Genomic DNA, 15,237 nt, shown 5'->3' on the forward strand with positions numbered 1-15,237 from the left:
CAGAGGGCTGGTGACTAGAAGGATTTTCTGGTGGAACATATGCTTTACAGATCACATGGTGATAAAAACTTTATGGAGCATCTGACCTAGACTTCCAGAAACAAAGGGGATATAAAAGTACAAGGCATCTATGTTCATGGTTTTTGTGAAGAATAAGTTTTATATATTAAGTGTACTGTTATGGAACAAACACAGACTTTCCTTTTCTGTATTGAAAGAGAAAGTCTTGTAAAACATCCTGGGAGGTGTCTCAGAACCTTGATCTGGGAAATACAACATTCTTTCTTTTCCCATCCCTGTCTCTCTCTTCTTCCTTTTATTTATTTATTTATTTTTGGAGGGGGAGGGGAATAATCCCAGTTAGTCTCCTTAGTTACCTGAGCAAATGAAGCCACCTTCTTTAGGGAACTGCTCCTCAAGTACTCCAACACTTTGATAAGCCAGTCATAGTGCCCTGTCCCTCAGGCCACCAGGGTAGCTGCATGATAGAGCTGGTACAGACAGGTTGTATCCCAAGGGTAACAACGATCCACGGAAGATTTAAAAGGAATACACTATCCAAAAATGGTTATAAATTATGATTATTTCCAGACTCGTATTTTTATGGACTAATCACCCATAGTATACAGGATCCCAATCAATGTGTATTGTATACTCAAGCTCATTATAGAGAACTTGGAGCATACCTTTTTATTTGATGGCAAGTTCTGGGCAGGAATGCAATCCTCCATTATAATATTGTTTGTATAAGGAAATATAATTCTTTCAACAATGATCTGTTCTGTGATGGTCTCCTTTATGGCACAGTTTCTAGGAACTGACTACAGGAGAAAAAGTTGCTTTAAACATCCACATAAAAGTGACTGAGGCTAGAGGAGAGGGATGGCCACAAAGAGTGGAAAGGCCAAGTGTATACAACAGGCAGTGGCAATGAGGGCACTCAGTGAATACCTTTTTTTATTTCCTCTCATCCTGTTTTTTTTTTTTTTTTTAATAGACTTTATTTTTTGGGGGGGAGTTTTAGGTTTACAATAAAACTGAGTGGTAAGTACAGATACCTCCTGTGTACCTACATACACACAGCATCCCCCATTATCAACATCCTCCAGAACTTTGGTACATTAGTCACAATTGATGAATCTACATTGGCACATCATTATTACCAAAGATTAATAGTTTACATTAGAGTTCACTTTTGGTGGTGTACATTCTATGGGTTTAGATTAATGTATAACAATATGTATCCATCATTATAGTATCATACAGAATAGTTTCACTGCCCTAAAAATCCCCTGTGTTTTGCCTGTTCATCTCTCCCTCTTCCATAACCCCTGGCAACCACCGATCTCTTTACTGTTTCTATAATTTTGCCTTTTCCAGAATGTCATATAGTTAGAATCATGCAGTATGCAGCCTTTTCAGAATTCACTGCTTTCACTTAGTTATATGCATTTAAGTTATATGCATTTAAAGTTCTTCTATGTCTTTTTTTTTTATGGCTAGATAGTTCATTTCTTTTTAGTTCTGAATAATATTCCATTGTCTAGATGTACCAGTTTATTTATCCATTCATCTACTGAAGGACATCTTGGTTACTTCCACACTTGTTATAGTTATTCTTTTAATTTTTCTTTTGCTTTAGAGCCAAAGTATCAGGTTTCCAGTTATGAAATGAATAAGTTATGGAAATTAATGGTACAGCACAGGGAATGTAGTTAATAATATTGTAATAGTGTTGTATGCTGACAGATGGTAGCTACACTTGTGGTAAGCATAGTATAACATACAGAGTTGTCAAATCATTATGCTATATACCTGAAATTAATGTAACATTGTGTGTCAAGTATACTAAAAAAAAAAAAAAGTATGCAGAATTAATCATGTAAAAAAAAAAAGTCAAAGTATCAAAAGTAGACAGGGACTTAATTAGCAACCACTATAATCCTCAATACAGGTATGAGGAAACAAACCCAGAAGTGACATAACTGGTCCATGGAGTTTTTCCCTTCCTGCCGCATTTGTTCGGGCCAACTGGCAGCCTGTGGGTTGAAAGATGTTGGTCTCTATAGTAGGGGGTTCACTCCAGGCTTAACACCCCAAATGTCACTTTTTAAAATAGTTTATTTTGATACATCCAGTTTTACAAAATACTATGACTCACACAGCTCTAAAAAAATTTATTGGCTGTGTGCTTACTCAAATTAGAGATAAAATATTCAGGTAATAATTTAATCCTCACTATGACTCTGGGAAGTAGGTGCTTTTACTGTAACTACTACACATATGATGGCCATAAGGCTAGAAAATGTCAGAGATGGGATTCAAATCCAGGTCTGCCTAATTCCTTGAGACTGAGCTCCTTTTATCTCTGCAATACTGCCTGCCTATCTATCTATCTATCTATCTATCTATCTATCTATCTATCTATCTATCTAATTATATATACATTTTTTCCAGTTGAAACTTTAAAAGAAACTGTCTTTTTAATAGACAGTCTTTTTAATAGAGACAATAAGAACTCACGATAAGGAAATAATAAGTTTCAGATTTCTTTACCATGGTCCTAAATCTTGAGGTCTATTTCAGCATCCACAAGATGCAAGGTGCCATTTATATAAGAAACTAGAGATTAAGATTTAAAACTGCCCCTTAAAACCAGCATACAAGCCACCCTAATTTGGAAATATAACCAATTTCTTGAATGTACATACCCAAGAAAAGGCATCATATTGTAATTATGCATTTATCACATACTTTATATTTTTAGTTTCAGAGACAAAAATTAAGACATAAGCCAGTTAAGTCAGTTAGCTAAGAATATAGGTCAGATTGCTACTGGAATTTCTGTCCTCTCCAGGTCATTTTCCTGGCCCCAAATAAAATAATGAAAAAACAATTGTAGGTAAGAACCATTTAAAAGAACAAAGACAACAGAAGAGGCTACTAGAACTTTATTCAAACGCTGCTAGCAAACTTATCTGCACCGCCCCTAGGGAGTCTCATCATTTGGTTTCTGCAGGCTCCCAAAGTCATTTAGGAAATGTGAATGCCTGGACTCCAGGGTAGAAATGGGATATTTTTACAATGTGTTACTGTGGTTGTTTACATTGAACTGGAACACCATGGGGTTAAAAAAAAAAAAAAAAAAGTACTATGGAGAAAACTAAGGTGGATATAAGTCAATTAAAATATAAACTGTTTCCCACACTCTTGGATGTGAAGGCTAATGCATCTGTACAACTCAAGAAACAACAGTAAATGTGCTTGTGCTTAATCACACAGCATATGAGTTGTTTTTATTCCAACCCTGGAACTTTGGGAATCCTCTTCTTAGTGAAAATATGACTCTCAGTAAACTTGACTTTGACCAAAACGTTTCAGATAACTTCGTGAGATCAATTGATGGTTCTTCATTCCCGATTCTTGCCTCAAGTTCTTTCATATAAGAATGACACCCTGTCATTACCAGATGGTCTTTCAAATACATGAACTATTCTAATGGAGAGTCCTATGATTATTTCCAGATTTAATCAGTGCCTAAAGCACTTGTGCTAGAGAAATGGGTAACAGGATATGATAGGGGTTTTTAAAAAATGTATTCTTTTATGTAATTAATCTGAACCTTGCCCCAAACCAGCACTGATCCAAACTTGTTATCATCAAAAATCAAAATTCATACCCAATGTAAAAGGAAGTAAGCAAGGTCTCTTTATCTCCAGTGAGTGTTTTGGTGAGTGCCTGGGACTTGAAAGTATTTGTTACTAGACTCAATGGTTTCAGACAGTCCAAAAAGAACATGTACTACTTCTTTCCTGAGACAGAGAGTTTTTAATGTAGTAAATTTTTACAAAAGTGAAAACTGCATGCATTCAACCTTTCATTAATTAAACCTGTGAGCCAGACACTGTTAAATCTTCTCTGGTCAATCAATTCACTCTAAGATTCTGAAGCTTTAACACTATTACAGAGGCATTCTTTCTAGAGAGTGGAAATGGTTCTCAGATCATTGCAAAAGGGCAAGTATTAAAATAATTAAGAAAACCCTTTAAAACTACACTGAGCTACAACTAACATATAGACTCACTCTTTGTGATAGTGAATATGAGACTAGATTATCAAGTAGGTCAGAATGTAAAAAAAAAAAAAAAAGCTATAGTAGAAGTTTCATTTGAGAGAAAATGTTAAATAGACAAGATCACTAATATGATCAGGTCGTGACCTAAACAGAAAGTATGTAAAACCATGAGACTAAAGGATCATTTGTCACATCAGTGTATTCAATCTGACTTTCTTATCTAGAAAGTAGTATTAAACTATACTAAAAAATCCCATTTCTAAAAGCATATGATCATCCACACATATAGAGCTTCTTCTTTCTCTTTATGTGATACATCTTATATTAATTAAATTTTTACATAATGGATATTTTCATTTGAGGAGAAATTCCAACAAAATGAAAACTAGTCTAGATGATCAACTCCATTAAGAGGATCCACAGATGCCTCAAACTCAGTATGTTTACATTTTTAAAATGTGAATTTCTGTATATTATTTTTCAAAAAGAGGGACTGGATTTTCTATGTATTACACTACACATAGTAAAGTGTAAAAAAATCAATCTTACAATAGTTCATTATATATGGATTCAGTAATTCTATGGGTCAAATAAAATATTCATGAAATAGACTCAAGTTGACACTTGCAGATCAATAAACTCAATCCCCTTTTCAACTTTCCAGGCCCCCTACCTACAAAATCATCTATATCCACCCTATTCTCAACAATGTAAGAGGACAGGGCTCCCTTCCTTCAGCTAAGAGCCAAACCTTTCTTTGTGCTCATGATCCCAGTCCTCTGTGACCTTCCTTCATTAGTTACTCCTTTCCCCATTTTCTCTCTTGGATATTTTCACTCTCCCTCTGACTCTTCCTCCTCAGCCTGTAAACATGCCCATCTTTCTCATCCTAGTCCCTACCCCACCAATATTTCTCTAGATACCAGTCTAATCTCTTTTCTCCTTTTGTTCAAATACCTTAAAGGAAATACCTACATCAATACCTCACATTCCATTTTCATTTCAATTCTCCACAATCTAGATTTTGCCCTCACTACTCCACTGATACTGCTCTCAGTGAAGTCACTAATTGACTTGCATATTGCTAAACTCAATAGACCTGAGTCCTTCGGTTGCATGTGGTAATGTTTTTTATCCCACCAGTTTCCAGAAGCCATCTTTCTCTAATAATTTCTGTTATGTTTCTTATGTCTACCTTTTAGATTTTGGTGTTCCAGGTTCATTCTTGAACCTTTTACTATTCTCATTTTATATATTCTACAGCATGATCTTTATTCTCTTGGTCTCATCTCTTAGTTTGTATATTCAGCTGCCACCTGCTGACATCTCTTCTTAGATGATTCAAAAGCCCTTGATATTGAACATGTCCCAAATTGGGTTTATTACTTTTATCCCCAAACTTACCTATATTTTTTTCCTCTCACATGATGGTCCTATCATCACCCAGGGTAGCTACCTGAGTTGATTCTTTTATCTTCTTGACTAATTAATCCTTCAGTCTTACTTCCTAACTGCTTTATGAATATCCTTCATTTCACTATCTTTAACTAATACAAGTTTAGGCCCTAATATTTCTTCATCTGGGCTATTATCTTTTTTTTTTTAAATTTTATTTATTTATTTTTTTATTATACATATATTTTTAATGTTTGTTTATTTTTTTAGAGGGAGAGAGAGCATGAGCAGGGGAGGGGCAGAGAGAGAGGGAGTGAGAGAATCCCAAGCAGGGTCCCCACTGTCAGCACAGAGTCCGATGCAGGGCTTGCTTGATCTTACAAACCGTGAGATCATGACCTGAGCCGAAATTAAAAGCTGGACGCTTAACTGATTGAGCCATCCAGGTGCCCCAGTTATGTCTATCTTAACTCTACTTTTCATACCACAACTAAGGATATTTAGTTAAACCTTCCAGTAGAGAAACCAAGCGCTGTTTTGAGGCTCATTTGCAGGTCCAATCTCAGGATGGATGGGGGTAGTACTAGATATTGTAGCCAAAGAGGACAGAGCTGAGTTAATAATGAGTTGGTGTTGGATCCTGGTAACCTCTGAGGCAGAACATCTTGTCCTACCATGACCATTGGTTAGGAATAATGGATGATTACCACAATATTACACAAACAATTCCACTGAGCTCAGACTTTTTAGAAATGTAGGGGATTTGAGTCATGCCAATAATGTAAGAACTCTACTTTGATTTGATAAAATACTACTCAAAGGCAAAGAGGAACATGAAGTGTCAGTGGAGAAAGTAAGTTATAAATACTATGGTCCCATTGTCAAGTACAGAAATCATGAGTGTAGCCTTTACCACTTTGTCCTTGATTACAACTCTTAGCTATAGTATCTAAAGAAAAATCCTACTCCCTTCCTTTTTATTTTCCTATTTTTAAACGACATTTTGTCATTAGCTTTTCTTCTGCCGTCTTCCTTTCTCCAATTAATTGTATATAGAGGATACTAGTGACAGTTAAATTTACAATTTAATGCCTAAGTTATAGCTGTCAAACAATCTTTTACTGAAATATTTTCCTTTGTAGTTCTTAACTAGCTGGGTATTCTACTGCACCACTACTTAAACATTTTTTTTTCTTCTTTTAATGTTTATTTTTGAGAGAGAGAGAGAGACAGAGCACAATTTGGGGAGGGGCAGAGAGAAAGGGAGACACAGAATCTGAAGAGGCTCCAGGCTGTCAAAAGAGAACCCAACACAGGGCTCAAACCCACAACTGTGAGATCATGACCTGAGCCAAAGTTGGATGCCCAACTGACTGAGGCACCCAGGCACCCCTCTACCGCACCACTATTGATGTCATCCATGATGTCACGAGGGTAGCGGCCACCAACATTGTAGCTCACATACTGGGTAGTCCCCAGGATCTAATGGTTCCAGAGAGATTTCTGGCTAAAGATTAGTGCTGCATCTGTTGGGCAATGTTGACAACCTCATCAAAAGTGATATTTCCACTGTGTTTAATGTTTTTCTGTTTCTTCTTTTCTCCTGACAGCTCCTTGAGGGCTTTGACAATCAGGGCAGAGGCAGAAGGTACTACTTTAGTCTGGGCCTGTCTGCTTTGAATGGTTAGTTTCACTGTAATCTTTCCAATCAGAACCTTCCAATCACTGGTTGCCTTGGAGATGCCATCACCAAACTTTTTTGGAGAGAGACCCAATCTTTGGGGTCAGGGCAGACGCAGAACCAACTTCTGGTGCATGTCAGGTATATGACTTTCAGGCGCCTGGGTGGTTCAGTTGGTTAAGCATCCACCCCTCCCCTGCTCACACTCTGTCTCTCTCAAAAATAAACACTAAAAAAAAAAAAAAAAAAAAAAAAAAAGATATATGACTTTGATTTTGCTGGGATTGAACTTAGGTAGCATGGTAGAGGCAAATGGTGTCAGATGAATCTGGATTCAGGATGACCAAAGAGAGTTGCACCTGAACCTCCACCAAGTTGAAAGCCAAAAGACCTAAGTTATAGTAACTTGCAAGGCCACAGGCAAGATGGAAACACGATCAAACCACAGAAAGAATGGGAATCACCCAGAAGACTATGCACTTGGAAGAACAATGGTCACATGGTATCACTTCTTCTTCCTCTTCTTCTTCTTCTTTTTTTTTTTAATGTTCATTTATTTATCTTTGAGAGAGAGAGAGACAGAACACAAGTGGGAAATGGGCAGAAAGAGAAGGAGACACAGAATCTGAAGCAGGCTCCAGGCTCTTAGCTGTCAGCACACAGCCTGATGTGGGGCTTGAACCCACAAACCATGAGATCATGATCTGAGCCAAAGTCAGATGCTTAATCGACTGAGCCACTCAGGCGCCCCCACACAGTATCACTTCTGAATGCTATCTTTAGTTGAGGAGGGCAGAGTACATTTATAGTTGTTTACAGAGAACAACAGTTTCGCATATGGCGGTATGGGATAGTAAGTGTACCTAATCTGCGTATTCAAGAATAGAACATACACACTGATAAATTACATATGGCCTACTTCATATTTTCGCCTTCTCTGGGAAATACCCATGAAATTAGTCTTCCAGCAGTCATATCAGAACAATTAGTTCAGGGGCAGTCACATGACTCAGAATGAGCCAATCAGATTCTTTCTCCAGGGACTTTGGAACTGAGAGAAACAAAGAAAAGCTGAGGGTAGCTGATTCATATTCACAGCTACAGAGCAGTTACGATTTCTGTTGTTGAAGATTGTGGAGTCTTTCTAGACCCTAACCTTCCAGAGATCTATTCCTTAAAAACTGAGAGATCTTCTAGTTTGGAAACATTGTTTTGTTTTGTTTTTGCTCAAGTCAGTTCTAGCTGGTATCTTTTACTTGCAACAAATAGAAACTTAACTACCATATTATACTTGTTGATATAGAAAAACCATTTCAGGTTTCAGGCTGAAAATGTTAAAAGTCAGTTTTGATGCTTGACTTTTAGTCCTTGTTATTCACCAATTACCAACTTTTACAATTGTTAACATTAACTCTCATTGTCCTCATCTTTCATTTACACTGCCTTCGTTCTACTTTATACTACCCTTACCTTCTAGTAGCTTCCTGACTAGCCATCTTGCTTCCAGACTAATTTTCCAAAATCACAGCTCTGATATCACTTCAAAAATCTTTGAAGGTTCTTTAGTGTTTACCTGGTAAATACTAAGATTTATTCTTATCATTCTTATTCTGCCTACAGAATGTGCATATTCTAGGCTCCTTACAAAATAATCCTTACTGACCTTTAGAGCCTTACCTCCCAACACCGGACAGCCCATTTCTCAGTATATGTCTAGGCCCTACTGAATCACATATCCTTCTTTGTCTCTGCCTCTGCCTAAAATGCATTCTCTCCTGTGGTTTCCTTACAAAACTATGCTTATCTTTTAAAGGTTCATCAAAATGTTAACTCTTCTGTGAAGAGTTTCTGATCTTGCCCCACTGGATGTGTTCTTTATTTCCTTTGACGTTTCATTGCATTTATTTCCCTTTCTGGACTTCCTACATAGCTCTCATAATTCCCTTCACCATTTACGTTAAAACTTTTGGGATCTTTTCCTTCTGTGAGGGTTAGAGTTCATCCTGGAAACCTCTAGAGGCAAGCTCAATTTTTCCAACAGCTACTCATGATAAATTAATGGCTTGCCAACTTGAGGTCTGATTTGCTTTGCTTTAGTCAAGGTACTTCAGGTCATCCTAGAAATACATAAAGATGGCATGGAGAAGGTCCCTAATTTGATACCATTTTTTCCTTTACTTTCCTTAAAATCAAAATTTATTTTTCTAAATTCAATTAATAGATGCACATGGCTAAAACAAACAAATGAGTAAGGAATAGTTTATAAAAAAAAGCAATAGCCCCTTGCTCTCCCTTCCTTGTCCCCATTCCATTACCCAGACTAACAACTTCTAATATTTATTTATTTAAGTATTTTTGTTATGTTTAATTCTTCTGGTGGTTGCCTGTCTTCACATCTTGATTCACCAACTTCAGACATGATCTACTAATGCCCTATTATAGCACACATATATTTAGCTTATTTATCCCACACCTTTCTTCTTTTACTTTGTAACATTAAACAATATGCTTTAACCTCTATTTTTTTTATTCCATTAACTATAGACAGTATTTATCTTTCATTCCTTACTTTGTGAGATTAGGATATTAATATCATTTTCTTCAATGTACTTCTCTGTCCCCTTCCTTCTCTTAACTTTATTATTGTTAGTGTTGATAACCTCTAATTTTTGTTCTATAACCAAAATTAAGCTTTATCTACAGATTGAAAATCAATAAAGAATGTTTAAGTAAATTATCTAATCACCCTTCTTAACCCAATAAGCACATTTAATATTCTTTTCCTCCTTTAAGATTTGGGTTCTTCTGGCATCTCAATCATTATATCTAGTCTATGGAGCCTACTCTCTATTTACCCTGACACCAGCCTCCTGGAACTCTACTTCCTCCTTTCCATACGGACTGACTACCCTCTAGCCCTGCAGCACAATGCTCATCCTAAGACTTTTCATTATTACTTTTTCCATGTCTTCCCATTTCTTGAGTTACTTCTTTGTTTAGCTGGCATACAACCTTAACTAAATTTGTAAAAACAAGTACATGTTGAATCCCTTCTAGAATATTATAAAATGACTTTATTCAATCCTCATGTTTCTAAAGTTGGGTTTGGCATATAATGCTAAGTTAAAAATCCTTTTCCTCAAGGTTGTGAAGGAAATCTTCCACTGTCAGTACCTTTGTCTTCTCCCAACTATCCCCGCCCCCCTCCCATTTACTGAAAACATTCAAAATAATTCTAAAGAACAATGGACATCCAAGGAAGTTAGGATTTAAGGGCATAGACTTTGGAGTCACACTTGGGTTTAAATATTGATTTCACTACTTGTTAGCTGTGAGACCTTGAAAAAGGTGACCTTATAGTTTTCTCTTCTACAAAATGAGTATACTAATTTTGTACCTCAGAGGGTTGCTGTATTAAATTAGATACATGTACTTTATGTAAAGTACTTTTATGTAGTACTTTATGTAAAGTACTTATTATTACATCTAGCCCATAGTAAGTGCTCAACAAAACTGTGACAAATATTCCTAATATTATTAATATATTATTATTTCATTATTGAACATATAGTGAAGGCCAATAAAGAATCTGGTGGCTATGTATTTATCTACCATATTTTCCCCAACAAAAATGATTTATAACCTAATTCAAGTGAAAGTCACTGTGAGTGGCCTAGGAAACTTATATCTCATGTATCCTTATAAACTTCTACAGGTAGATACGCTCCCTTCTGGTTATAACTTGTCTCCAATTCCTGAAGTTCCAGCTCTTCTGGAGCATTTTCTAGAGAATAACTGACGCTGATAAGTGAGGGTATGATGTGAGATGACTATCAGCAAAGCAATCCCAAACTAATGTTTAGCATGCAGCCATTTGGCACCCAGTGAAGACTGAAGAAGAATGATTTGTGTGTGTGTGTGTGTGTGTGTGTGTGTGTGTGCGTATTTTTTCTTTTTTAGAGAGAGAGAGAGAGAGAGAGAGAAAGAGAGAGAAACCATGTGAGTGAGGAGGGGCAGAGAGAGAGAGAGAGAGAGAGAGAGAGAGAGCAAGGTAGAGAGGATCCAAAGCAGGCTCCGTGCTGACAGCAGAGCCCAATGCAGGGCTTGAACCCACGAACAGTGAGATCATGACCTTGGCCGAAGCTGGACACTTAACGGACTGAGCCACCCAGGTGCCCCAGGAATGATATTGTTAAACAGCAAACCAACATGAGGGACTGTGGAAGAGAAGTTCATATATTCAAGACATAGTTGTGCATAGCCAAGTTTTGCAAACGGTAAAATCCTAGAGATGGACTTTGTGTGTATTTAGTCAGAAGAGGTCTACCAAAGTCACAGTGGTATTTTCATTACATCCATAGACGCAGAGAATGGGTTATCTCTCAACAGCCATCTTTGAAAATGGAAAAGAAAACATTTTCTAGCAGACAGAAGCTCAACAGTGTCACCTTGACTACTGGTATTATCTGAGCATCAAGATTAAGTGATGAAATTCTTCACTGCCTTTGCTGACTGGTAGAAGCATTTATAAGCTGATAGGAAAGAACATTGTTGCTAACACCTCAAAGAATTTCATTATGTACTGTAGTGCATCTTGTTAATGTGATCATGATTCTTAGCATTTGAAATACTGATTATCTAACCCTTTCAAAACTGGGTTTGGTAAGTAAGTCTTACTTAAATTTTGGAGAGAAAACCAAAATTATCAATTTCATTTTGGAGCATGAAAAAAAAAACCAGTGACATATTAAAAATAACGTGCAGGGTAGAATTTTAACTGTAGGGCCCAGATGACTTTCTAGTGTAAGTTACAAATGGCAAACAGAAAGCTTCAATTTATTAAAATATATGTATGTGCATCACAGTTCCATCAAATATACAGTAAGTCTCAAGTACTCAGAGAATTTTGTGCTCAGGAGTAAGCAGCTAGAAACAAAAAAAGAGTAAGAAGAAAGTTTCACTCAAAGACATCAGGACATCCTTCAAGCTATATAAATTTTTTTTTTTAATGTTTTTATTTACTTTTGAAGGAGAGAGAGAGAGAGAGCGAGAGAGAGCGAGAGACAGAGTATGAGCAGTGGAGGAGCAGAGAGAGAGAGGCAGGCTCCAGGCCTCTCTCAGCAGAGAGAGAGGCAGAATCAGAAGCAGGCTCCAGGCTCTAAGCTGTCAGCACAGAGTCTGATGTGGGGCTTGAACCCACAAACTGTGAGATCATGACATGAGCCGAAGCCCGCAGCTCAACCGACTGAGCCACCCAGGGTCCCCTCCTTGAAGCTATATAAAATGAGGCTTGCAGGCAAGGGCACAGTGACTTAGCAGTACCTAAGTCAAGGGGCGAAATTCACAGGGACCCACCCTGGAGCTACACATTGCTGTGTTCCATTGGCAAGAATTCATTAGTGTCATCAACTTTTGATAACAAAAGGATCCCCATCTAATTTTTTAAGTTAAAAAAATTTAAATGAAAAAAACCCCACAAAAGGTGGATATTTTAAACTATTTCCACAGGTGGAAAGCCAGGAGATGGTAAAGAGAGCTGAAGATTCATATCTTCAAGCCATTCCGACTATTTTCTTGCCAAGTTGGGAAGGATAATTTTCCTTAAAGGTGTATCTAAGTAATGCTTTGACCTTGAAATAGCTCCTAAATGAGGGTTTTTTTCTGGAGTGCTACAGTCACTCTCCAGCATTGTGCTGCAGTAGATGATAAGGATATCATTAATCAATCATGCTAAATTTGGGCATATTCTATAACTTATGCGGACATAACTCCATGGCTCTGCTTCTTCACAGGTGTCACAAAAAGTCTCCTCAGAGAAGGACTGAGTGATAAAAATGATGGACTGCTCTGTTAATTTTTCACATGTAACTTAATTTCATAGTCTTCAAGATAAAAACCTATTCTCTGAGTTGAAATGGTAATCTGTGCATCCACTTTTTAGGTTGAGCATAAGAAGGTAATAATATCTCTAGCTATGATAGAGTATTCTTCTAAATGCACTTTGATCAAGCTTCAGGTTAAAATAATTTGCCTGCCAAGATATGCCCTTGATTAGGGTTTTAATCCTCAAAATTACAGGTGGAGTTTTTAAAATGTTATGTTCCTCTTTTAATTTAATAAGCTATGTTTTCTGCATTATTTAGTTGAAGAATCTAAAAGGAATAGATGAATGGGAAGGCAATATGAACTTAAATTCTTTGATGCACAGGGCACAAAAGATTTATAGTTATATCTTCATTATATATCTAAGCCTTACAAATAAATATTAAGCATCAGCCAGTTCTCAAAATGTTTGGTTAGGGACTACTGTTCCTCACAGAGAGGATGCAGGTAATAAAGGCAATAAAGTTGGTTATTTTTAATACTCACCAATGATAAATCATTTTTCAGATGGAAAAGCTATTGCCATGCTCTACTAATGTGAGTTTTATATTTTCATGGTATGGAGGCAGATTCAAACCCCATGTCACAGGTATCTCATAATGACAACACTATACAAAAACTCAAATTTTCATAGCATTAAGTTATGTTTTTATTCTTTAATCTCATCTTTTAGTTTTATTTACCAGAGGAGATTGTATCTGGAAAGCTATTTAAAACTATAAATCTGTTGACAGTTGCTTTTATAGGAGTGACATGGGAAAAAGAAAGGACAGTATTAAGGGACAAAGGATACATTACAAGGAACACTTGAAATGCAGGACTTCCCACTCCAAATACAGTGTTATTTGGATGCTCTATGCCTTAGCTTGTGCTTACAAGGGAAAGGAAATATAAATTACAAATTTCAAACTTAAAAATGTCAGGAATGTAAAAATTGGAGGTTCCAACTTTTATCTGAAACTGAGGGAAAGGCATTTTATTAAAAACAAGACTGACAGGTACACACTTGTCAAGATGGAATTTTAGTGGAACTTCTCATATACACAGATACACAAACTCGCTGTGTAAGCAACACCACATCTATGTTCTGCTTCTTGAGTTCATGAAACTAATGGGTGCTCAGGTTATAATTCTGGGAAAGAATAATAAAATCAGCCATGTGTTCAGTAGTTTTAGCTACAGCAATAGTTTTTAAACTGCTCTGCAGAATCTCTAAGGTGCTCCAGAGGTCATAGCAGGAGGAGAAGGGAAAGGTATGTAGGGGGGCCAGGCCCCAGCCAAAACAGACTCATTCTTATCTTTTTATATAATAGTCTTTCCTCAGAACATTTTATTTGAAGGAGGGGGAAAGGTTCTGCTATTAAAATCTTTTGGAAACTACTCATCTTTAGTTTCAAAACTGATAGAAAAAACTAACACTGAATTCTAAAATAAAGCTTTCATGGAGAAACACAGCTCTGAACTGGAGTGAGGAGGTGGAAAGAACATATGATCAATTTTTGAAACAATATTTTTCTTTCATAGTTTCCAAGTGTAGCTGATGTAATCTTCACATACTAGTCTTTCTTACTATTTATTCTCAATTAGAAAGCAAATTCAGCCAAATAGTGACAACTTGATAAGAATGCCTTTTCCTTGCCAGCTTATATAGAGAAGCTTAAAAGTGTGTGTGTGTGTGTGTGTGTTTCTGGAACTTCTCTTCAACATCACCATGGGAATTCCCTTCACCATTCTCCTGTGTTGAACTGCTTATTTCCTGGATCCCATGTCTTTTCTTTGTTTTTGGTGGAACACATCCACCAGTAGCTTTCCTGAAAACAAATTACATGGAGATAAATTTGTTTTAGATCATGCATGTCTGAAATGTAGTTATTTCATTTTCACATTTGACTTCACAGTTTGGCTAGCTATAGAACTCTAGGTTGGAAATCATTTCCCCTCAGAAATTCAGACGCATAGCTTTTCTGTCTTTTGGCTTCTGCTGCTGCTATAGAGAATCCTGTGGCAATCCAAATTCTTGGTCTTTTGTATGTGATGGGTTGGGGCTGGACACTTGGTAGAATCAATACAGAAACTTGTGTTCCTCAATTCTTGGAAGGAAATTCTCATAGTTTTCTCTCCTCTGATTTTTCTGTTTTCTCTCCTCTGATTTTTCTGTTTGCTCTTTCTCAGACTACTATTAGTCATCTGTATCCATTGCTCC

At 36.8% G+C, this 15,237-nt stretch overlaps 1 protein-coding gene across 2 annotated transcripts in view; it reads right to left on the bottom strand.

Moving 5' to 3' along the window:
* AFG2A (AAA ATPase AFG2A) overlaps window positions 1-15,237 on the bottom strand; it is a 362,101-nt gene that overhangs the window by 27,169 nt on the left and 319,695 nt on the right. Inside the window, exon 16 of one of the 2 annotated variants that reach the window (XM_086704270.1) lies at window positions 687-821. The exons of the other annotated variant lie outside the window; for it this stretch is intronic. Coding sequence (XP_086560396.1) covers window positions 687-821 — 135 coding nt within the window. The remainder of the gene's footprint in view (window positions 1-686; window positions 822-15,237) is intronic. 2 annotated transcript variants of the gene reach the window in all.

This window comes from Puma concolor, chromosome B1 (genome assembly GCF_028749965.1).
Source record: "Puma concolor isolate L17-30 chromosome B1, mPumCon1.1.hap2, whole genome shotgun sequence".
Classification (NCBI taxonomy): Eukaryota; Metazoa; Chordata; class Mammalia; order Carnivora; family Felidae; genus Puma; species Puma concolor.